This window comes from Stomoxys calcitrans, chromosome 3, assembly GCF_963082655.1.
Source record: "Stomoxys calcitrans chromosome 3, idStoCalc2.1, whole genome shotgun sequence".
In the NCBI taxonomy this organism is placed as follows: Eukaryota; Metazoa; Arthropoda; class Insecta; order Diptera; family Muscidae; genus Stomoxys; species Stomoxys calcitrans.
The window spans coordinates 139,504,786-139,530,120 of record NC_081554.1 but is presented as its reverse complement, the minus strand read 5'-3'; the positions used below and the strand labels follow the sequence as shown (position 1 = coordinate 139,530,120).

Genomic DNA, 25,335 nt, shown 5'->3' with positions numbered 1-25,335 from the left:
AATTACTAAGAACTATGAAAATCAGTTAATGTTAAAGAAAATCTCATTTAGCATACCTAACCAATAAGAGAGTGGCGTACAATATTCCCTTCAAAAATCGCACTTAGCATACCTATTTCATTCTTTACGAGCATACCTACCCATAGATCTCGCGTACAAACGCATAAGTCCACATATACATCTCTACACCATTTCACGCTAACATACTAGTATACATCCCTAAAAAATTTAGTATCAACACACACGCTCACATATACTCGAACATCAATACAACGTTGCATACCGAGTGTTTGAGCATAAGAGCAATATGTGTTGATCATATTACTGTAGATGTAGATGGTGCTAAGCAAGGAGGGCAATATTAGAGTATGGGTAGTATACATATTTTATTTTAAAAAAGTAATAAGGGCAATGTGAGGGTGAGTGGTAGATATATTTTTTCTTTAAATTTGTAAATATAAATTAATTTTAGTTGAATAACGAATTAAGTCTCTTTTTTAATTTATTTTGTGGCCCTGAAAAGGGCCTTTGATGTTGTAGGGAAAATATTGTACGACGAAATAAGTATGCCATTTACTTGGAGCTGGTGTACTTAGTAACGGCTTTGGTACCTTCACTGACAGCGTGCTTAGCCAACTCACCGGGCAATAATAGACGGACGGCAGTTTGGATTTCCCGACTGGTGATGGTGGAACGCTTGTTGTAGTGAGCCAAACGGGAGGCTTCGGCGGCGATACGTTCAAAGATATCGTTGACGAAACTGTTCATGATGCTCATGGCCTTTGAGGAGATACCAGTATCGGGATGGACTTGCTTCAACACTTTGTAAATGTAGATAGCATAACTCTCCTTACGCTTGGTGCGTCTCTTGGTCTTGTCACCCTTAGTGATGTTCTTTTGGGCTTTGCCGGCCTTCTTTGCTGCTTTACCACTGGCTTTTGGAGGCATTTTCACTTGGTTTTTTTTTTAAGTCACACAAACACTTTTAACACTGTTCACGATTTTGTGTGTTTGATGGCTTACTCGGAATATTTAAACCATTTCATGCACAAGATATTCAGGTAGACGAAAACAGTCGCTATGTTTACGAAAACAACCCTCTAAAATTAGCTACACGTTGGATCCGAAAGTATAAATACTGCAGTTCATGCTGCGAACTAATATCATTTGTGTTTCAGTGCTAAGTGAAGTGAATTAAAAAAAAAAAAATAACTAAAAATGTCTGGTCGTGGTAAAGGTGGCAAAGTTAAGGGAAAGGCAAAGTCCCGTTCCAACCGTGCTGGTCTTCAATTCCCCGTCGGTCGTATCCATCGTTTGTTGCGCAAAGGCAACTATGCTGAACGTGTTGGTGCCGGAGCTCCAGTTTACTTGGCTGCTGTCATGGAGTATTTGGCCGCTGAAGTTCTTGAATTGGCTGGCAACGCTGCTCGTGACAACAAGAAGACAAGAATTATCCCCCGTCACTTGCAATTGGCTATCCGTAATGACGAAGAATTGAACAAATTGCTGTCCGGTGTCACCATTGCTCAAGGTGGTGTATTGCCAAACATCCAAGCTGTTCTCTTGCCCAAGAAGACCGAAAAGAAGGCTTAAATTATCTACGAGCATCAAAGAAAAAATGTAAATACAGGCCATCGTATAAATCAACAACAATCCGTCCTTTTCAGGACGACAAAAATTTTTTTAAAAGAGAAAAAACTATATCAAACCTTATTTTATCAAGAAAATTTACTTAAAAAATAGTTTTAAATAATAAATAAAATTTTAATTGTAGTTAAATTTAAAAAATATTTTTTGGTCGATTTTTTTTTCAGTGGATTTGGTAATTTGCTAGCAATTTCGTTATTCGAAATTTCCTTAAACAATCCTGTTTTAGGTGTAAATACAAAAAAAATCTGCCATCTATTGTTTATAGGTAAACATTTTCAAATATGTTTACATCTTATCGACTATTGCAGGTCTTTTAATATACATGTCATAATTATCAGTTATCAATTATCATGCATCAACATTTCGCCTTTTTGCATACATTAACATAATAAGAATTTAGTTTTATCGACCCTACTCAAGATTATCGGCATTTAATAGGATCAATGTTACCATTAGGGTACTGTAAAAACTATTTATTTTACATTTGAATATCACATGGTAATCATTGTTCATTTTCTGATGCTAAGAAAAATTGGCATATGTAATAACAAAACATCGAAACGAAGTATCTACGATCGTCCCTCTTCGTACATTTGTGACAAAGTTAGCAGCTCCAAGCAAAGGAAACATTTAATGGTAGTATATGCGTGCATTTTGGTATCTGTGTGTATGTATGCTTTTTAGTGTTGTATACCATCGTTTCATCGTATTGTTCTAATGGCGTCGGTTTTAGTTTCGTCATGTATGTATGTATATTATAGAAGCTACATTTTGGCCGACGGCAAATTGAAAAATGGTAATATTTATTTTCAAATAAATTTTATGTATTTTTTTTTTTTGTAAAAATTTATAACAAGAAATATCTCTTTTTAAATATGTTTTGTGGTCCTGAAAAGGACCGATTGTTTTAGTTTTAAAGTTTTTAAAATTTTCTCCAAAATAGCGTCAAGATAATGTTTAACCGCCGAAACCGTACAAAGTGCGGCCTTGTCTCTTCAAAGCGTAGACGACATCCATAGCGGTGACGGTTTTACGCTTAGCGTGTTCAGTGTAGGTGACAGCATCACGAATAACGTTTTCCAAAAACACCTTCAGGACACCACGGGTTTCTTCGTAAATCAATCCAGAGATACGCTTTACACCGCCACGACGAGCCAAACGTCTGATTGCAGGCTTGGTGATACCTTGGATGTTATCACGCAACACTTTACGATGACGTTTAGCGCCACCTTTTCCCAAGCCTTTGCCACCTTTACCACGACCAGTCATTTTTTCACTTTTTAAATTAAATTCACTTCACAAGTTATGCACAAGAACTAATACTTACCATGCTGCGATACCTCATATTTATACAAAATCCGCTCTGAATTTACTACATACACATACGCTTCGATCTATCTTCGGGGTTGTTCGTATACACTTCGTGTGTACAGATACAAATGTTGAAGCATATACGCAGCACACACCCTTATTGGAAACTGTAGCCCGCCAAATTTTTTCTATAAATATCGGGAATCGCTCCGTAAGGCAACAACACAATTCATTGTTAAGCTCTTGTGCAGTGAAGATCAATTTGCGGATAGTTTCAAGTGTTTAATAACAAATTTTAATCTCAGCCTTGTGTTTGATGACAAATTTTAATCTCAACCAGTGATCTTTTGATTGGTTAAGTGCTATTGGTGAGAAGCGCATAGTAAGCGCAGAACACTTTGACAAATTTGATAAGTCACTCGAACTTTTGAGAAGTGATAGTAGTCTTTAAAATTGTGTTACCTCATTCAAATTTATGAGAAGTGATAGTAGTCACCATTGAAAACTTTTATTAAGTACAAACATTGAGAATCACATAGTAGTTAGTGATTTGTGAAACATCACTTGAAATTTTGAGAAGTGATAGTAGTCACTTGCCTCGATTGATACGTACCAGTGGAGAAGCAGAGAGACCACAGAAACGATACCGGCGCACATTTCTCATGTGCGCCATTAGAGACTGGCAATCAGGCCACAAATAGTTCTGACCGTCATCATGAACTAATGGCTGGTGAGAATTACTACAGTATACTTACTGAGCATGCACAGGGCACTGCTCAAAATCAGAATAATAAGACAGCTTCAGGTCCTAAAGGAGCCAATATGAAAACAAACGATACATGTACGTCTGATGGGGGTCTCTCCACCAATGAGATCCTGAAACGCAAGCGTAAGAAGAAGAAGAAGAGTGGCAGCGGAAGTGGAAGTGATTCCCAATATGAGGATTTCCGCATTGAATTGATTACGTCTCAATTTATGGAGACAATTGAGAAACTACAGGAGGAGAAAAATCAACTTGCTAAGGAAGTGACCGAATTACGCTTACTTATGCAGGCCAATGTTAATACTTGTATGGCATCATCGACTGTTGCCAATGATGGCCAAGGTCATATACATGGCACCATGAATAATGGAAGCAGCTCAAACAATGGCGATGACATGGAGGTCGTCAACGAAGCTGCCGCCCTAAATAAAGATATATTGTCGGTCAAAGCAGCCGAAAGCTTTGACACTGCGAAGATGATTCCTAAGAAGACTGTGGTACCACAGAAAGAAGTATGGGTGAAGGCATCCGAAAACGATAAACCAACCATGGGAACCAACAAGGGTGCTATCAAGAAGGCAACTATTCCAGTCAAATTACCCGAGAGAAGGATGACTGATGATGACAACAGAGTGGCGCAGGCAAGCAGTGGCGAACCAAGTGCGCAGATGAATACACGTGGTAAAGGTAAGTCCAGCCCACCTGTTATTAGGGTATATGGAGGCAATCCTAAGGAGATGATTGATGGTTTGACTAGGCATCTAGGACACTCCTTGTTTAGTATTAAGTTAGTGAACAGGAACTTAGTTGGCTTGTATCTGAGCAAGATGGAGGATCACGTTAAGACCAAGGATTTCTTGACGGAGCTAGGTTTGAACTTTTTTACCTTTACACCAAGGGAATTGAGGCCTTTCTCCCTTATGATACGGGGCTTGTCTAGTACGTATGACATTGAGGACCTTCGGCAGTTTCTGGAGGGCTGTGGACTTGAATTGGACGTCTTGAAGATTATTAAGTTGGAAAGGGATCGCTGGATCGTCCAATTGGGGAATGGGTCTGACGTCGCCGGCTTTAAGAGACTGCAGTATATACTACATTGTCGGGTTAACGTGAAGAGGCATAAGTCGGGTGGCCTGACGCAATGCAGAAATTGCCAGCGGTTTGGGCATATATCGACGAATTGCAAGATGGTATTCCGTTGCGTTAAGTGTGGAGGCTCGCATGGGCCAGACAATTGCAGCATTCCTGAGAGGGATCTGAACACGATGGAGAATGTGGTGACTGAGCCGTCTACGGGTCGTATTGTTAAGACTATTGGCGTCCCTGTCCACTGTGTCAATTGTAGGACTGATGGACATGTGGCCAGTTCCAAGGAATGTCCAAAACGGTTAGAACTGCTTCAGAAGAGAACCGCCAGGAGAGCACCGGGACGCAGGACGACGATTGTTGCTCCTCCCCCTCCTCCCATTGATGGCAGAGGTGGGTCGTTTGCTGATATGGCCCGTGGAGTACGTATGGGATCTTCAGCGGATACTGCTCGAGCTGCTCCCTCTGGCGGCATTGACAGGGCACTGGACCACTTTGACGGTGAATGTAGGCGTCTCCTTGGTGGTGATTTAATGACCTGCATCAGGAAAATTGGGGCATATGCTGACACATATCGACAACTTAGGAACGATGATGAGAGGACCCGTGCGCTCTATGGGCTATTGTTATCCATGCGCCTTGATGTCCGGATTTAAGACTATTTTTATAAATGTGAATTTTATAGTGTCTCGCCAAAAGAGACACTATCTCAAGATGTTTATGGATCGACATAAACCGGATGTTTTGATGATGGCGGAACATGGACTTTCGAGTAGACATGTGTTTGAGATTGATGGCTACAATTGCTTCAGACGGGACAGGACTAATGGCAGGAGGGGCGGAGGTACTGCGATATTGGTGAGATCGAATATGATGGCTGAGGGATGTGAATGCAATCTAGACGGGATTGAGTGTACGGTCGTCAAGGTGAGGATTTCTGGGGGATATACGTATTTTGTCTCTCTGTATAATAGACCAACTGACATCTTGCCTAGTGGGGCACTGGATGGGCTTGCAGATCTTATAGGTCCTGCCGAGGCGGTGATAGGCGGTGACCTGAACGCTAAGCATGTTGACTGGGGTGGAGACGATATTAATAGGAACGGCCGCATACTTCACGAGTGGTTGAGGATGACTCCCACTATTTCACTCCTAAGGACTGAGGGGCCAACAAGAGTTACTGCATCGACAAGGTCTTTCATTGACGTGTTCATGAAGACGAGTGGACTGCGACTTGCGGACTCGGCCCGGGACTACAGGGGCCTAGAGACGCTTGATTTTGACTCGGATCATAGAGCAGTGCTCTTGGAGACAACCGATATTGATATTGAGGAGTGCCGGCCAAAGGAGATTTTTGATTTTGGTAGTTTAAGGATCCGAGCCCTGAATGATACACTAACCGAGGGCCTCCGCGAGTATGAGTTGCCTACGACAAGGATTGTCACGAAGGACGAAGTGGACAGGGCGATTGAAGGAATGGATACGGCTTTCTCCGAGGCAATGAATAGTAGTATGAAGAGAATTAGGCCATATAAAGGGACCTTGAGAAGCCTGCCTGAGGACATTGTGAACCTCATAAACAGAAAAAAGACCCTACGAAGAAGGAGACATAGAATCATAGATCAACAGGAAGCCTCGACCCTCGGTGCTATTATAAAGAATCTGGGGAATATTATCGCTCAGCGCATCGCTCGCTTTGAAGAAGAGAGTTATATTCGGATGTTGGAGGGTATAAAACCTAACAATGAAATGTTCAGGAAACTCAAGAGCATTAGTGGCGCTAGAAGACGTAACAGGATCAAGAATCTAATTGAGGAGAGCGGTAACCAGGTTACGACTGATGAAGGAAAGGCGAATGTTATAGCTGACGAATTTGCCAAGGCTCAAAACGCTGCAACACCCCAGATGTCGAACAGGATTCCTGAATTTACATCGAGAACCTATGCTCCTAAAATGGACTTCAATGAAAGGAATATGGCTGATGCTTCGGTTACCACGGAGGGTCCATTCCGTTTGATTAAACCTGCGGAGATTGGAGCTGTCCTCCAGAGAATGAATAATAAGAAGAGCTCTGGAGAGGACGGCGTGCCGAATTATATACTCCGCAGGACGGATGCGAGAACATGGCGATTCCTGGCAATAACTTTTAATCATTGCCTTAATTTAGGATATTTCCCCGCGAAATGGAAGACTGCGAAAGTGGTCCCAATCTTGAAGCCAGGCAAGGATCCTACGTCACCCGCTGGATATAGGCCCATATCCCTGTTGTCATCAGTTTCTAAATTGTTTGAGATTTTTATTCTTCAGTCAATCAATGATCATGTCGAGGAGTCCCAGGTGCTACGGGAGTTCCAGTTTGGATTCAGGCGATCAACATCTACAACGCATGCACTAATGACCCTGACGAATAGGGTCACAGAGGGAATGAATGACAGGAGTGTAACGATAGCAGCGAGCCTCGATTTTGCTAAGGCCTTTGACACAGTCTGGCATGAGGGCCTGGTTCATAAGATGAGGGGATATGGCTTTGATGGCTTCATCATTGACATGGTGGAAGACTACCTCAAGGGGAGGTCGTTCAGGGTGATGGTGGCTGAATCTAGGTCAGCCTTGAGGAGTGTCAGAGCCGGGGTGCCGCAGGGATCTGTGCTTGGGCCGGTCCTGTACAATCTCTATTTGGCCGATATACCGCAGCCGACTGCAGGTGAGCTGCTTCTGATATATGCGGATGACATCTTGGTGGCATCTACTCATGCTAGGGCAAAAAGGGCTGCCCGGAATCTTGAGGAGTATCTTGAGGTCCTTCAGCGATATTTCACCGAGTGGCGATTGTGTCTAAATATTTCTAAATGCAGGACTATGGTATTCAGGGGGAGGAAGCGGAATCTCTATAGGAATGCCAGGTCCTATGTCCCCAACATCAGGATTGGGAATGAAGCCATCACGAACTATGGGTCGTTGAGGTACTTGGGCGTCACCTTTCAGGAAGACATGGCCTTCACTAGACATGTTGATCGACTATTGGAGAGGGCAAAGAATGCATTCCATGCATACGCTGGTATGATGAAGAAGACAAGTGGATTGAGCAGGAAGGTAAAGCTCTGTATATACAGGCAGGTGGTCAGACCAACAATGACATATGCATTCCCAGTGTGGAGCTCAATTTCATCGTGCCAAATGGAACGGATAAGGGTCTTTGAGAGGAAGATGCTTCGGTACTCACTGGGCCTTAGGAAGATGATGACGCCGCAAGGACAATTTAGGTCGCCCGCTAACAGGAGGGTATATGGGGCTGCAGGAATACCCAGGATCGACGCATTCATGGTCGGCATGGCCGTCAAGCACATCGATGGATACGCCACACACCCGAATGGGATGGTTCGCGACTCCCTTCCAACACGTCGACGATTCGACAGCCTTAAGACTGCTGGAGGAATCCTCCCTCCCACATGCCTTCTGCATATGGTTGAGGATGGTATGATGTACGACTCGAATGGTCGTCTTATGTACTACCACAGGAGATATGGGAGACAGGACTTTGACGACCCTGTGTATTGTCTTGATCAATAGTAGCCTGCGGGCTATAAGGTGATTGTAAATATGTAAATAGTCTATTGGATTGGATTTATTTTATTTTATTTTGTTCTGATTGATTTATTTTGTTTATTTCTGTATATTATTTGTATATTTTGCTTTTATTTTATTTTGTTTTTTGTAAATAGTTAATTTTTGTTCCTTTGCATTGGATTACACATTTTATTTAGTTGATGTTATTAGTTTTAATTAGTTGTAGTTAGCTTGTTAATTAGATTTAGTTTATGGTTAAGGATAGATCCCGATTTTTCCTTTTATTCGGGGGTACAGGACTTTTAATGGATTGCTTCCACAGATATTTAATAAGATATGAATGGGCTGGACTCGATCAGGTCATTATTGGAGAAGAAATGTATATCTCTAGAGAATATTATTTAATAGTTAGAGCATATGAACGCATAGTTATAAGAGAATCTTGTAAACGTAAACATAAGTGAATATGGAAATAAATAAATATCATGGTAAGTACGTAAGGCAACTATTACAGTGTTAACAGTGTTTGTGTGCATATCGTGAAGTGAACTAAAAACCTCTAGTGAAAAATGGCTCGTACTAAGCAAACTGCCCGTAAATCTACTGGTGGCAAAGCCCCTCGTAAGCAATTGGCTACCAAAGCTGCTCGTAAGAGCGCACCAGCCACCGGTGGTGTTAAGAAGCCACATCGTTTCCGCCCTGGTACCGTTGCTTTGCGTGAAATCCGTCGCTACCAGAAGAGTACTGAGTTGTTGATCCGCAAATTGCCTTTCCAACGTTTGGTTCGTGAAATTGCCCAAGATTTCAAGACTGACTTGCGTTTCCAGAGCTCTGCTGTCATGGCCTTGCAAGAAGCTAGCGAAGCCTACTTGGTCGGTCTCTTCGAAGATACCAACTTGTGTGCCATCCATGCCAAGCGTGTCACCATCATGCCCAAGGATATCCAATTGGCCAGACGTATTCGTGGAGAACGTGCTTAAATTATTGACATTTTAAAAGCCAACTTTTTTTTACAAAAACAATCGGTCCTTTTCAGGACCACAATATTTTTATAAAAAAGAGAAAAAAATTTATTCAAAACTTACACCTTTTTATTTTTATTAAAATAAATAAATATAGTCTTTTTTTGGGGATGGAAAAATACACTATTTATATTAAAAAAAATTTTTTCTTTTCTATGCGTTTTACTTTTGGTAATATTGGGTTTCAAAACATGGAGCGAAATCAAAAACTTTTTTTTAAAAAAAAATTATTTAATTTACTTTTTATGTTAAATTGAAAATTTTTATTTTCTATTAGCAACAGTATATTTGCTGTTATTCTTTTTGCAAAATTTGATTTTTCGTAGTAGCTACATAACAAGAATGAATGAAGATAAAAACAGCCAGGCCAATACATTCGAGAGAATTTTAACCTTAAATAGATAATTTAGATACATTGAATATACATTTTTTATGTATTTTTTATTATTTTTAAACAAATGATATTTTTTGCTATTCTAAAAACTGTTTTAAAAAGAATAAAATAGTATTTTAATATTTTAAATTATTAAAGGGAAATAGATTTCGTTCGGTATGCAACTGTTCTACATTTGCTTGCTTAGACAAGGGCATTTTTCAATTTGTGTTTAATTTCCAAAAAAAAATTATATATTTTTTTAAATTTGTGATTGCAACAATACATTGTTTAGAATTTACATTTTTAAATTTTTTATTTAGTTTCAAGTCCACTTTATATAGAAAAAAATATTTTATAATAAATGCAATAGAGCTCACCGCACATTTTGCATAGCCAACGACGTTGGTATAACATAGCATCGTAATATTTTAGACTTTTCGTAACAAATGTACACTTTTTATAAATTATGTAACATTTTAATAGAAATCTATCATTTCTATAATATTTTATGATAAAATTTTCCTAAAACATTTTTACATTAGAGCTTTCAAATTAATTTGCAGAAAAACTTTTATTCATGGAAAATACGCCAATATGGTGAATTCAACTGTCATAGACTACATAATAAAATCGATTATTTCACTATGAAAATCATCCAAATTTTCACTTTTTTTTACACTTCTTTCAAGAAAACATATCAAGATTCCATACTAAATTTTTATAAAAACCAATTTTCAATAAAAATTGGAAAATTTTTATAATTTAGTTACAATTTTATCATAACATTTTTATAAACTTTCAACTCAAACCCTTATAACTCGGTAACGCTTAAAGATAATTAACTCGGATTTTCTTTAATGATTAGCTGGATATCTCTACTAGAAGAATTGTATAAAAAATAAAAAGAAATTGTTACTATCTCATCGTAAAATGAATAATTCTGTGAAAACTTTTGTAAAAATTTTTATTCGCTTCCACACAACGTTTCGCAAAATTTCGTAGTTGACTACTATGTACTTCTCATAATTTCGATGTACCCAGCCATCACTAGTCTAAAGGTTGAAACCATATTTTCAACCAATCAGCGTACACCAGTAGTGAGTGTATATTTACAAAGTGTTAAAGTGTGTTTAAAAAGAAAAATATAAGTGAAATCATGTCTGACGCCGCCGTTGTTGAAGCCACCGCATCTCCAGTCGCCGCTGTTGAGAAAAAGGCACCTAAGAAAGCCGCTGCCAAGGCAAAGAAACCCTCTGCTGCCCCAAGCCATCCACCAACCCAACAAATGGTCGATGCTGCCATCAAAACATTGAAAGAACGTGGTGGTTCCTCATTGCCTGCCATCAAGAAATACTTGGCCAGCACATACAAAGTTGATGCTGTAAAATTGGCCCCATTCATCAAGAAGTACTTGAAGAGCGCTGTTGCTAGTGGAAAATTGATCCAAACTAAAGGTAAGGGTGCCTCCGGTTCATTCAAATTGTCCCCATCTGCCTCGAAGGAACCTAAAGCAAAGAGCGCTGAAAAGAAGAAGAAGGTCCCAGCCGGTGATAAGAAAAAGAAGGCAGCAGCACCCAAAAAGGCAGCCGGTGAAAAGAAAGCCGCTGCAAAGAAGCCTTCCGCTGCTAAAAAGACCGCCGAGAAGAAGAAGACCGAAAAGGCCAAGGCTAAAACTGCCAAAAAGACAGGTACAGTTAAAGCTAAACCCGCAAAAACAGCCGCCAAAGCATCAGCCACTAAACCAAAGGCACCCAAGGCAAAAACCACCGCTGCCAAGCCCAAAAAGGCTGCCGCAGCAAAGAAGCCAGCTGCCAAGAAGACCGCCGCTAAGAAGTAATTTTTCCATGCAAAATTACTTATCATGTCAAAATGATTATTTTCGATATTCGAAAGCAGTATATCTAACAGCCCTTTTCAGGGCTACAAAAAAATTTTTAAAAAGAGACCAAATTTAACTCAAACAATTTTTTAATTACCTAATAAATACTATGTTAATTTTAAGGGAAAAGCTAATCACAGCCCTTTTCGTAGCTGTAAAACATCTGTTGAAATCTTTTAATACCATTGTTACCTAATATGGGAATACATTACCCTTTAAGGAAATTTAAGTAATCACATGTTAAATGGGATTTTTTCCGCAACTGGATTAACTGTTTCACTTAGGGTCATAAACCAAAGCAATTACTAAGAATTATGAAAATCACTTAATGTTAAAGAAAATCTCATTTAGCATACCTAACCAATAAGAGAGTGGCGTACAATATTCCCTTCAAAAATCGCACTTAGCATACCTATTTCATTCTTTACGAGCATACCTACCCATAGATCTCGCGTACAAACGCATAAGTCCACATATACATCTCTACACCATTTCACGCTAACATACTAGTATACATCCCTAAAAAATTTAGTATCAACACACACGCTCACATATACTCGAACATCAATACAACGTTGCATACCGAGTGTTTGAGCATAAGAGCAATATGTGTTGATCATATTACTGTAGATGTAGATGGTGCTAAGCAAGGAGGGCAATATTAGAGTATGGGTAGTATACATATTTTATTTTAAAAAAGTAATAAGGGCAATGTGAGGGTGAGTGGTAGATATATTTTTTCTTTAAATTTGTAAATATAAATTAATTTTAGTTGAATAACGAATTAAGTCTCTTTTTTAATTTATTTTGTGGCCCTGAAAAGGGCCTTTGATGTTGTAGGGAAAATATTGTACGACGAAATAAGTATGCCATTTACTTGGAGCTGGTGTACTTAGTAACGGCTTTGGTACCTTCACTGACAGCGTGCTTAGCCAACTCACCGGGCAATAATAGACGGACGGCAGTTTGGATTTCCCGACTGGTGATGGTGGAACGCTTGTTGTAGTGAGCCAAACGGGAGGCTTCGGCGGCGATACGTTCAAAGATATCGTTGACGAAACTGTTCATGATGCTCATGGCCTTTGAGGAGATACCAGTATCGGGATGGACTTGCTTCAACACTTTGTAAATGTAGATAGCATAACTCTCCTTACGCTTGGTGCGTCTCTTGGTCTTGTCACCCTTAGTGATGTTCTTTTGGGCTTTGCCGGCCTTCTTTGCTGCTTTACCACTGGCTTTTGGAGGCATTTTCACTTGGTTTTTTTTTTAAGTCACACAAACACTTTTAACACTGTTCACGATTTTGTGTGTTTGATGGCTTACTCGGAATATTTAAACCATTTCATGCACAAGATATTCAGGTAGACGAAAACAGTCGCTATGTTTACGAAAACAACCCTCTAAAATTAGCTACACGTTGGATCCGAAAGTATAAATACTGCAGTTCATGCTGCGAACTAATATCATTTGTGTTTCAGTGCTAAGTGAAGTGAATTAAAAAAAAAAATAACTAAAAATGTCTGGTCGTGGTAAAGGTGGCAAAGTTAAGGGAAAGGCAAAGTCCCGTTCCAACCGTGCTGGTCTTCAATTCCCCGTCGGTCGTATCCATCGTTTGTTGCGCAAAGGCAACTATGCTGAACGTGTTGGTGCCGGAGCTCCAGTTTACTTGGCTGCTGTCATGGAGTATTTGGCCGCTGAAGTTCTTGAATTGGCTGGCAACGCTGCTCGTGACAACAAGAAGACAAGAATTATCCCCCGTCACTTGCAATTGGCTATCCGTAATGACGAAGAATTGAACAAATTGCTGTCCGGTGTCACCATTGCTCAAGGTGGTGTATTGCCAAACATCCAAGCTGTTCTCTTGCCCAAGAAGACCGAAAAGAAGGCTTAAATTATCTACGAGCATCAAAGAAAAAATGTAAATACAGGCCATCGTATAAATCAACAACAATCCGTCCTTTTCAGGACGACAAAAATTTTTTTAAAAGAGAAAAAACTATATCAAACCTTATTTTATCAAGAAAATTTACTTAAAAAATAGTTTTAAATAATAAATAAAATTTTAATTGTAGTTAAATTTAAAAAATATTTTTTGGTCGATTTTTTTTTTCAGTGGATTTGGTAATTTGCTAGCAATTTCGTTATTCGAAATTTCCTTAAACAATCCTGTTTTAGGCGTAAATACAAAAAAATCTGCCATCTATTGTTTATAGGTAAACATTTTCAAATATGTTTACATCTTATCGACTATTGCAGGTCTTTTAATATACATGTCATAATTATCAGTTATCAATTATCATGCATCAACATTTCGCCTATTTGCATACATTAACATAATAAGAATTTAGTTTTATCGACCCTACTCAAGATTATCGGCATTTAATAGGATCAATGTTACCATTAGGGTACTGTAAAAACTATTTATTTTACATTTGAATATCACATGGTAATCATTGTTCATTTTCTGATGCTGAAAAAAATTGGCATATGTAATAACAAAACATCGAAACGAAGTATCTACGATCGTCCCTCTTCGTACATTTGTGACAAAGTTAGCAGCTCCAAGCAAAGGAAACATTTAATGGTAGTATATGCGTGCATTTTGGTATCTGTGTGTATGTATGCTTTTTAGTGTTGTATACCATCGTTTCATCGTATTGTTCTAATGGCGTCGGTTTTAGTTTCGTCATGTATGTATGTATATTATAGAAGCTACATTTTGGCCGACGGCAAATTGAAAAATGGTAATATTTATTTTCAAATAAATTTTATGTATTTTTTTTTAGTAAAAATTTATAACAAGATATATCTCTTTTTAAATATGTTTTGTGGTCCTGAAAAGGACCGATTGTTTTAGTTTTAAAGTTCTTAAAATTTTCTCCAAAATAGCGTCAAGATAATGTTTAACCGCCGAAACCGTACAAAGTGCGGCCTTGTCTCTTCAAAGCGTAGACGACATCCATAGCGGTGACGGTTTTACGCTTAGCGTGTTCAGTGTAGGTGACAGCATCACGAATAACGTTTTCCAAAAACACCTTCAGGACACCACGGGTTTCTTCGTAAATCAATCCAGAGATACGCTTTACACCGCCACGACGAGCCAAACGTCTGATTGCAGGCTTGGTGATACCTTGGATGTTATCACGCAACACTTTACGATGACGTTTAGCGCCACCTTTTCCCAAGCCTTTGCCACCTTTACCACGACCAGTCATTTTTTCACTTTTTAAATTAAATTCACTTCACAAGTTATGCACAAGAACTAATACTTACCATGCTGCGATACCTCATATTTATACAAAATCCGCTCTGAATTTACTACATACACATACGCTTCGATCTATCTTCGGGGTTGTTCGTATACACTTCGTGTGTACAGATACAAATGTTGAAGCATATACGCAGCACACACCCTTATTGGAAACTGTAGCCCGCCAAATTTTTTCTATAAATATCGGGAATCGCTCCGTAAGGCAACTATTACAGTGTTAACAGTGTTTGTGTGCATATCGTGAAGTGAACTAAAAACCTCTAGTGAAAAATGGCTCGTACTAAGCAAACTGCCCGTAAATCTACTGGTGGCAAAGCCCCTCGTAAGCAATTGGCTACCAAAGCTGCTCGTAAGAGCGCACCAGCCACCGGTGGTGTTAAGAAGCCACATCGTTTCCGCCCTGGTACCGTTGCTTTGCGTGAAATCCGTCGCTACCAGAAGAGTACTGAGTTGTTGATCCGCAAATTGCCTTTCCAACGTTTGGTTCGTGAAATTGCCCAAGATTTCAAGACTGACTTGCGTTTCCAGAGCTCTGCTGTCATGGCCTTGCAAGAAGCTAGCGAAGCCTACTTGGTCGGTCTCTTCGAAGATACCAACTTGTGTGCCATCCATGCCAAGCGTGTCACCATCATGCCCAAGGATATCCAATTGGCCAGACGTATTCGTGGAGAACGTGCTTAAATTATTGACATTTTAAAAGCCAACTTTTTTTTACAAAAACAATCGGTCCTTTTCAGGACCACAATATTTTTATAAAAAAGAGAAAAAAATTTATTCAAAACTTACACCTTTTTATTTTTATTAAAATAAATAAATATAGTCTTTTTTTGGGGATGGAAAAATACACTATTTATATTAAAAAAAATTTTTTCTTTTCTATGCGTTTTACTTTTGGTAATATTGGGTTTCAAAACATGGAGCGAAATCAAAAACTTTTTTTTAAAAAAAAATTATTTAATTTACTTTTTATGTTAAATTGAAAATTTTTATTTTCTATTAGCAACAGTATATTTGCTGTTATTCTTTTTGCAAAATTTGATTTTTCGTAGTAGCTACATAACAAGAATGAATGAAGATAAAAACAGCCAGGCCAATACATTCGAGAGAATTTTAACCTTAAATAGATAATTTAGATACATTGAATATACATTTTTTATGTATTTTTTATTATTTTTAAACAAATGATATTTTTTGCTATTCTAAAAACTGTTTTAAAAAGAATAAAATAGTATTTTAATATTTTAAATTATTAAAGGGAAATAGATTTCGTTCGGTATGCAACTGTTCTACATTTGCTTGCTTAGACAAGGGCATTTTTCAATTTGTGTTTAATTTCCAAAAAAAAATTATATATTTTTTTAAATTTGTGATTGCAACAATACATTGTTTAGAATTTACATTTTTAAATTTTTTATTTAGTTTCAAGTCCACTTTATATAGAAAAAAATATTTTATAATAAATGCAATAGAGCTCACCGCACATTTTGCATAGCCAACGACGTTGGTATAACATAGCATCGTAATATTTTAGACTTTTCGTAACAAATGTACACTTTTTATAAATTATGTAACATTTTAATAGAAATCTATCATTTCTATAATATTTTATGATAAAATTTTCCTAAAACATTTTTACATTAGAGCTTTCAAATTAATTTGCAGAAAAACTTTTATTCATGGAAAATACGCCAATATGGTGAATTCAACTGTCATAGACTACATAATAAAATCGATTATTTCACTATGAAAATCATCCAAATTTTCACTTTTTTTTACACTTCTTTCAAGAAAACATATCAAGATTCCATACTAAATTTTTATAAAAACCAATTTTCAATAAAAATTGGAAAATTTTTATAATTTAGTTACAATTTTATCATAACATTTTTATAAACTTTCAACTCAAACCCTTATAACTCGGTAACGCTTAAAGATAATTAACTCGGATTTTCTTTAATGATTAGCTGGATATCTCTACTAGAAGAATTGTATAAAAAATAAAAAGAAATTGTTACTATCTCATCGTAAAATGAATAATTCTGTGAAAACTTTTGTAAAAATTTTTATTCGCTTCCACACAACGTTTCGCAAAATTTCGTAGTTGACTACTATGTACTTCTCATAATTTCGATGTACCCAGCCATCACTAGTCTAAAGGTTGAAACCATATTTTCAACCAATCAGCGTACACCAGTAGTGAGTGTATATTTACAAAGTGTTAAAGTGTGTTTAAAAAGAAAAATATAAGTGAAGTTATACCTGCCAGCGGCTTTTCGTTATTCACGTGCCGAGGGCAGGTAACATCGATTCATCTTTGGCCTGGCGTAGCCTGGATGCAGCGGAAGAAAAGAGTCAAGGCATCAACCCTTTGCCAAGACTACAACAACAACAACAGCAAGCCACGGTAATAACATCGCTATTAGGTTTTACCGTGGGCTTTCCCAACGATTAGCGAATTGGATACCTGCGGTCAGTTTGGCAGCCGTCAACAACAACAGCAGATATCGTGACTGAGTGCGCAAAGCCTATGGTGCCATGTCAGTTCGAAGGAAAATTACCTCCGATGAAGATTCCGACGGACCGTCGAAGAGCGCGCCAGATAAAAAAGCAACGACAATGCTGGACGTCGTTACTATCAATAGGACCGAATACCAGTCCCTGGTAGATTTGGTCGAAAGTCAGCGCCAAGAGCAACAACGTCTATTGGCGCTTGTTAAAGAGCTTGGCCACCAAGTCCAAGAGCTCGGGAACAAGGAGTTCAGCTATAAACGCTTGCTGGGCTCCTTGCAGAAACAGCTGGCAGAGGTCAAGGGACCTAATGCCAACAATGGCACAATGGATGCCATGGATATGGAGCCTGCTGACACACCGCCAGTGCAGCAGCCCGTGGTCATAAAGCCGATGCCCGGGAAGATCAATGTTGTGAGTGCAGCGCCGGCCTCACACGTGGTGGTACCGAAGAAGCCGGCCAAGACGATATTGAGCGATGGACCTCCTGGCACCCCAGCTGTGGCAGCACCATCAACAACTGCAGTTCCATCAACATCATCAGCTGCAGCATCATCGTTTAAAACAACAATGGCAGATGACCTGCCATCTACATCAGCAGCAGCAGCAGCAAAGGCCGCATCTACTGTGGATAAGAAGATTGCTACCCAACCGGATGGCAAGACGAAGAAAAAAACAAAGAGGGCAAGGGCAAGGGTTGTGGCCGTTTACTCGGGCAATCGGTCCATTCCCCTCAAATCAGCATCAGCATCTGCACCAGCCCCACCTACCCCACCCGCTCCAACGGATCAGAGACCAGGTAAGTCCTCAATTCCGGTGATCTCGGTGGTAGGGGTGAATGTCAAGGGGTTCGCAGATGACGTTAGGGCCTTGCTGGGACACGACAAGTATACGTTGTCGCTGGTTGGCAGGAATGGGGTGAACCTTCGGATCTTGTCCATGGACGAGCATGCGAAGGTTCTCTCCATGATTAGGGAAAAGGGGATCGCTTCGTTCACCTACTCTCCCAAGGGACAGACCGCACGCTCCGTCGTGCTCGAGGGTCTGTCGTCGTCTTATGATGAGGAAGATGTCCGGGCTGGGCTACGTGGTCTGCCACTAAGCCTGGACATCAGACGAGTTGTGAGGTTAGGGGGGAATAAGTGGCTTATCCACTTGGCCAGAGGACCCGACGTTGACGGACTCTTCGAGGTTAGAAGATTTCTCAGCTGTAGGGTCTTGTTTAGGAAGGACGTGAAGGTCGGGGTCTCGCAGTGTTTCAACTGCCAGAGGTTCGGCCATGTTTCCACCAACTGCGGCATGCCATTCCGGTGCGTCAAATGTGGTGGCGAACATGGCCAACCGTGCTGGTCTTCAATTCCCCGTCGGTCGTATCCATCGTTTGTTGCGCAAAGGCAACTATGCTGAACGTGTTGGTGCCGGAGCTCCAGTTTACTTGGCTGCTGTCATGGAGTATTTGGCCGCTGAAGTTCTTGAATTGGCTGGCAACGCTGCTCGTGACAACAAGAAGACAAGAATTATCCCCCGTCACTTGCAATTGGCTATCCGTAATGACGAAGAATTGAACAAATTGCTGTCCGGTGTCACCATTGCTCAAGGTGGTGTATTGCCAAACATCCAAGCTGTTCTCTTGCCCAAGAAGACCGAAAAGAAGGCTTAAATTATCTACGAGCATCAAAGAAAAAATGTAAATACAGGCCATCGTATAAATCAACAACAATCCGTCCTTTTCAGGACGACAAAAATTTTTTTAAAAGAGAAAAAACTATATCAAACCTTATTTTATCAAGAAAATTTACTTAAAAAATAGTTTTAAATAATAAATAAAATTTTAATTGTAGTTAAATTTAAAAAATATTTTTTGGTCGATTTTTTTTTTCAGTGGATTTGGTAATTTGCTAGCAATTTCGTTATTCGAAATTTCCTTAAACAATCCTGTTTTAGGCGTAAATACAAAAAAATCTGCCATCTATTGTTTATAGGTAAACATTTTCAAATATGTTTACATCTTATCGACTATTGCAGGTCTTTTAATATACATGTCATAATTATCAGTTATCAATTATCATGCATCAACATTTCGCCTATTTGCATACATTAACATAATAAGAATTTAGTTTTATCGACCCTACTCAAGATTATCGGCATTTAATAGGATCAATGTTACCATTAGGGTACTGTAAAAACTATTTATTTTACATTTGAATATCACATGGTAATCATTGTTCATTTTCTGATGCTGAAAAAAATTGGCATATGTAATAACAAAACATCGAAACGAAGTATCTACGATCGTCCCTCTTCGTACATTTGTGACAAAGTTAGCAGCTCCAAGCAAAGGAAACATTTAATGGTAGTATATGCGTGCATTTTGGTATCTGTGTGTATGTATGCTTTTTAGTGTTGTATACCATCGTTTCATCGTATTGTTCTAATGGCGTCGGTTTTAGTTTCGTCATGTATGTATGTATATTATAGAAGCTACATTTTGGCCGACGGCAAATTGAAAAATGGTAATATTTATTTTCAAATAAATTTTATGTATTTTTTTTTAGTAAAAATTTATAACAAGATATATCTCTTTTTAAATATGTTTTGTGGTCCTGAAAAGGACCGATTGTTTTAGTTTTAAAGTTCTTAAAATTTTCTCCAAAATAGCGTCAAGATAATGTTTAACCGCCGAAACCGTACAAAGTGCGGCCTTGTCTCTTCAAAGCGTAGACGACATCCATAGCGGTGACGGTTTTACGCTTAGCGTGTTCAGTGTAGGTGACAGCATCACGAATAACGTTTTCCAAAAACACCTTCAGGACACCACGGGTTTCTTCGTAAATCAATCCAGAGATACGCTTTACACCGCCACGACGAGCCAAACGTCTGATTGCAGGCTTGGTGATACCTTGGATGTTATCACGCAACACTTTACGATGACGTTTAGCGCCACCTTTTCCCAAGCCTTTGCCACCTTTACCACGACCAGTCATTTTTTCACTTTTTAAATTAAATTCACTTCACAAGTTATGCACAAGAACTAATACTTACCATGCTGCGATACCTCATATTTATACAAAATCCGCTCTGAATTTACTACATACACATACGCTTCGATCTATCTTCGGGGTTGTTCGTATACACTTCGTGTGTACAGATACAAATGTTGAAGCATATACGCAGCACACACCCTTATTGGAAACTGTAGCCCGCCAAATTTTTTCTATAAATATCGGGAATCGCTCCGTAAGGCAACTATTACAGTGTTAACAGTGTTTGTGTGCATATCGTGAAGTGAACTAAAAACCTCTAGTGAAAAATGGCTCGTACTAAGCAAACTGCCCGTAAATCTACTGGTGGCAAAGCCCCTCGTAAGCAATTGGCTACCAAAGCTGCTCGTAAGAGCGCACCAGCCACCGGTGGTGTTAAGAAGCCACATCGTTTCCGCCCTGGTACCGTTGCTTTGCGTGAAATCCGTCGCTACCAGAAGAGTACTGAGTTGTTGATCCGCAAATTGCCTTTCCAACGTTTGGTTCGTGAAATTGCCCAAGATTTCAAGACTGACTTGCGTTTCCAGAGCTCTGCTGTCATGGCCTTGCAAGAAGCTAGCGAAGCCTACTTGGTCGGTCTCTTCGAAGATACCAACTTGTGTGCCATCCATGCCAAGCGTGTCACCATCATGCCCAAGGATATCCAATTGGCCAGACGTATTCGTGGAGAACGTGCTTAAATTATTGACATTTTAAAAGCCAACTTTTTTTTACAAAAACAATCGGTCCTTTTCAGGACCACAATATTTTTATAAAAAAGAGAAAAAAATTTATTCAAAACTTACACCTTTTTATTTTTATTAAAATAAATAAATATAGTCTTTTTTTGGGGATGGAAAAATACACTATTTATATTAAAAAAAATTTTTTCTTTTCTATGCGTTTTACTTTTGGTAATATTGGGTTTCAAAACATGGAGCGAAATCAAAAACTTTTTTTTAAAAAAAAATTATTTAATTTACTTTTTATGTTAAATTGAAAATTTTTATTTTCTATTAGCAACAGTATATTTGCTGTTATTCTTTTTGCAAAATTTGATTTTTCGTAGTAGCTACATAACAAGAATGAATGAAGATAAAAACAGCCAGGCCAATACATTCGAGAGAATTTTAACCTTAAATAGATAATTTAGATACATTGAATATACATTTTTTATGTATTTTTTATTATTTTTAAACAAATGATATTTTTTGCTATTCTAAAAACTGTTTTAAAAAGAATAAAATAGTATTTTAATATTTTAAATTATTAAAGGGAAATAGATTTCGTTCGGTATGCAACTGTTCTACATTTGCTTGCTTAGACAAGGGCATTTTTCAATTTGTGTTTAATTTCCAAAAAAAAATTATATATTTTTTTAAATTTGTGATTGCAACAATACATTGTTTAGAATTTACATTTTTAAATTTTTTATTTAGTTTCAAGTCCACTTTATATAGAAAAAAATATTTTATAATAAATGCAATAGAGCTCACCGCACATTTTGCATAGCCAACGACGTTGGTATAACATAGCATCGTAATATTTTAGACTTTTCGTAACAAATGTACACTTTTTATAAATTATGTAACATTTTAATAGAAATCTATCATTTCTATAATATTTTATGATAAAATTTTCCTAAAACATTTTTACATTAGAGCTTTCAAATTAATTTGCAGAAAAACTTTTATTCATGGAAAATACGCCAATATGGTGAATTCAACTGTCATAGACTACATAATAAAATCGATTATTTCACTATGAAAATCATCCAAATTTTCACTTTTTTTTACACTTCTTTCAAGAAAACATATCAAGATTCCATACTAAATTTTTATAAAAACCAATTTTCAATAAAAATTGGAAAATTTTTATAATTTAGTTACAATTTTATCATAACATTTTTATAAACTTTCAACTCAAACCCTTATAACTCGGTAACGCTTAAAGATAATTAACTCGGATTTTCTTTAATGATTAGCTGGATATCTCTACTAGAAGAATTGTATAAAAAATAAAAAGAAATTGTTACTATCTCATCGTAAAATGAATAATTCTGTGAAAACTTTTGTAAAAATTTTTATTCGCTTCCACACAACGTTTCGCAAAATTTCGTAGTTGACTACTATGTACTTCTCATAATTTCGATGTACCCAGCCATCACTAGTCTAAAGGTTGAAACCATATTTTCAACCAATCAGCGTACACCAGTAGTGAGTGTATATTTACAAAGTGTTAAAGTGTGTTTAAAAAGAAAAATATAAGTGAAGTTATACCTGCCAGCGGCTTTTCGTTATTCACGTGCCGAGGGCAGGTAACATCGATTCATCTTTGGCCTGGCGTAGCCTGGATGCAGCGGAAGAAAAGAGTCAAGGCATCAACCCTTTGCCAAGACTACAACAACAACAACAGCAAGCCACGGTAATAACATCGCTATTAGGTTTTACCGTGGGCTTTCCCAACGATTAGCGAATTGGATACCTGCGGTCAGTTTGGCAGCCGTCAACAACAACAGCAGATATCGTGACTGAGTGCGCAAAGCCTATGGTGCCATGTCAGTTCGAAGGAAAATTACCTCCGATGAAGATTCCGACGGACCGTCGAAGAGCGCGCCAGATAAAAAAGCAACGACAATGCTGGACGTCGTTACTATCAATAGGACCGAATACCAGTCCCTGGTAGATTTGGTCGAAAGTCAGCGCCAAGAGCAACAACGTCTATTGGCGCTTGTTAAAGAGCTTGGCCACCAAGTCCAAGAGCTCGGGAACAAGGAGTTCAGCTATAAACGCTTGCTGGGCTCCTTGCAGAAACAGCTGGCAGAGGTCAAGGGACCTAATGCCAACAATGGCACAATGGATGCCATGGATATGGAGCCTGCTGACACACCGCCAGTGCAGCAGCCCGTGGTCATAAAGCCGATGCCCGGGAAGATCAATGTTGTGAGTGCAGCGCCGGCCTCACACGTGGTGGTACCGAAGAAGCCGGCCAAGACGATATTGAGCGATGGACCTCCTGGCACCCCAGCTGTGGCAGCACCATCAACAACTGCAGTTCCATCAACATCATCAGCTGCAGCATCATCGTTTAAAACAACAATGGCAGATGACCTGCCATCTACATCAGCAGCAGCAGCAGCAAAGGCCGCATCTACTGTGGATAAGAAGATTGCTACCCAACCGGATGGCAAGACGAAGAAAAAAACAAAGAGGGCAAGGGCAAGGGTTGTGGCCGTTTACTCGGGCAATCGGTCCATTCCCCTCAAATCAGCATCAGCATCTGCACCAGCCCCACCTACCCCACCCGCTCCAACGGATCAGAGACCAGGTAAGTCCTCAATTCCGGTGATCTCGGTGGTAGGGGTGAATGTCAAGGGGTTCGCAGATGACGTTAGGGCCTTGCTGGGACACGACAAGTATACGTTGTCGCTGGTTGGCAGGAATGGGGTGAACCTTCGGATCTTGTCCATGGACGAGCATGCGAAGGTTCTCTCCATGATTAGGGAAAAGGGGATCGCTTCGTTCACCTACTCTCCCAAGGGACAGACCGCACGCTCCGTCGTGCTCGAGGGTCTGTCGTCGTCTTATGATGAGGAAGATGTCCGGGCTGGGCTACGTGGTCTGCCACTAAGCCTGGACATCAGACGAGTTGTGAGGTTAGGGGGGAATAAGTGGCTTATCCACTTGGCCAGAGGACCCGACGTTGACGGACTCTTCGAGGTTAGAAGATTTCTCAGCTGTAGGGTCTTGTTTAGGAAGGACGTGAAGGTCGGGGTCTCGCAGTGTTTCAACTGCCAGAGGTTCGGCCATGTTTCCACCAACTGCGGCATGCCATTCCGGTGCGTCAAATGTGGTGGCGAACATGGCCCTGGGAAGTGCGCCATTCCGAAGGGGGTCTCACAACCCCGTTCGATAAAGGTGCAGGACCCTACCACTGGAGTTGTGACGGTGCGTCCTGAGTTTGCGTTGAGGTGCGTCAATTGTGGTGTTGACGGCCACGCTGCGAGCGCGAAGAACTGCCCTAAGAGGCAGGCTCTTCTGGCCCAGCGGGCACTGATGAAGTCTGGTGCTTCATCTACGCCTGCTGCAACGGCTGCTTCGGCGGCTCCGGTTGGACGCTACGCCCAACGGGGTGTCTCCTATGCTGCTGTGGCCACGGTTCGCACTGCGCCTGTTGTGGCACCGGCCGCTGTTCGTCCCGCACTTGCTGCGGTGCCGAATGGGGCTGGTTCTGCCGCCGCATCCGCTGCTGGTCTATTCGCCTCGTTTGACGCGAAGTGCAGGGATGCTTTCGGTAAGGACTTCCTTACCTGCGCAGCCGTCCTGCGTCAGCGATCTGCTGACATCAGGACGATGGTAGAGGTAGGCGACATTTGTGGAGCCATGATGTCGGTAGTTGACTCTCTCTGCGATGTCTAGAGATCTGAGAGTAGTATTTGTTAATGCCAATTCAGTCGTTTCTAGGCTGAAGAGACATTATCTTAGACTATTCTTGGATAGACACAGCCCTGACGTCATGCTTGTGGCCGAGCATAAGCTGAACGCGGGGCATCGCTTTGAGATGGAAGGGTATATTGTCTTTGCCCAGTACAGACGGGACCGCGTGGGTGGCGGAACGGCTGTGTTGGTCAGGGACAATATCAGGTGTGATAGGGTCCAGTTGGACTTAGGGGTTCTCGAGGGGACCTGTGTCAGGATACACAGAGAGGGCGGAAGGCCGCTCTGTGTGGTTTCCCTCTACTGCGCACCGGCCAATGACTTTGATGTATCTTCCCTAGATGCGCTGGGGTCATTGGCTGCGGGCTGTGAGGTCCTGGTCGGCGCTGACCTGAATGCCAGGCACGTCGAGTGGGGCGGCGGCTCTACTTGCGGCAGAGGGAGAT

The 25,335-nt window shown here is 39.9% G+C and overlaps 4 protein-coding genes across 4 annotated transcripts; all 4 read left to right on the top strand.

Annotated features, from left to right (window-relative positions):
• The first annotated feature begins 1,183 nt into the window (after window positions 1-1,183).
• On the top strand, window positions 1,184-1,703 carry LOC131996281 (histone H2A). The gene has a single exon (XM_059365823.1). The coding sequence runs from the start codon at window positions 1,219-1,221 to the stop codon at window positions 1,591-1,593; it is 375 nt and encodes a 124-aa protein (XP_059221806.1). The 5' UTR covers window positions 1,184-1,218; the 3' UTR covers window positions 1,594-1,703.
• Window positions 1,704-13,143: 11,440 nt separating this feature from the next.
• Window positions 13,144-13,655, top strand: LOC131995844 (histone H2A). The gene has a single exon (XM_059365033.1). The coding sequence runs from the start codon at window positions 13,171-13,173 to the stop codon at window positions 13,543-13,545; it is 375 nt and encodes a 124-aa protein (XP_059221016.1). The 5' UTR covers window positions 13,144-13,170; the 3' UTR covers window positions 13,546-13,655.
• A 1,540-nt stretch (window positions 13,656-15,195) lies between these two features.
• Window positions 15,196-17,377, top strand: LOC131996158 (histone H3-like). Its single transcript, XM_059365611.1, has 2 exons — window positions 15,196-15,594; window positions 17,192-17,377. The coding sequence occupies exons 1-2, from the start codon at window positions 15,196-15,198 to the stop codon at window positions 17,375-17,377; spliced, it is 585 nt and encodes a 194-aa protein (XP_059221594.1).
• A 3,366-nt stretch (window positions 17,378-20,743) lies between these two features.
• Window positions 20,744-22,925, top strand: LOC131996157 (histone H3-like). Its single transcript, XM_059365610.1, has 2 exons — window positions 20,744-21,142; window positions 22,740-22,925. Exons 1-2 carry the CDS (start codon window positions 20,744-20,746, stop codon window positions 22,923-22,925), a joined length of 585 nt encoding a protein of 194 aa, XP_059221593.1.
• The last annotated feature ends 2,410 nt before the right edge of the window (window positions 22,926-25,335 follow it).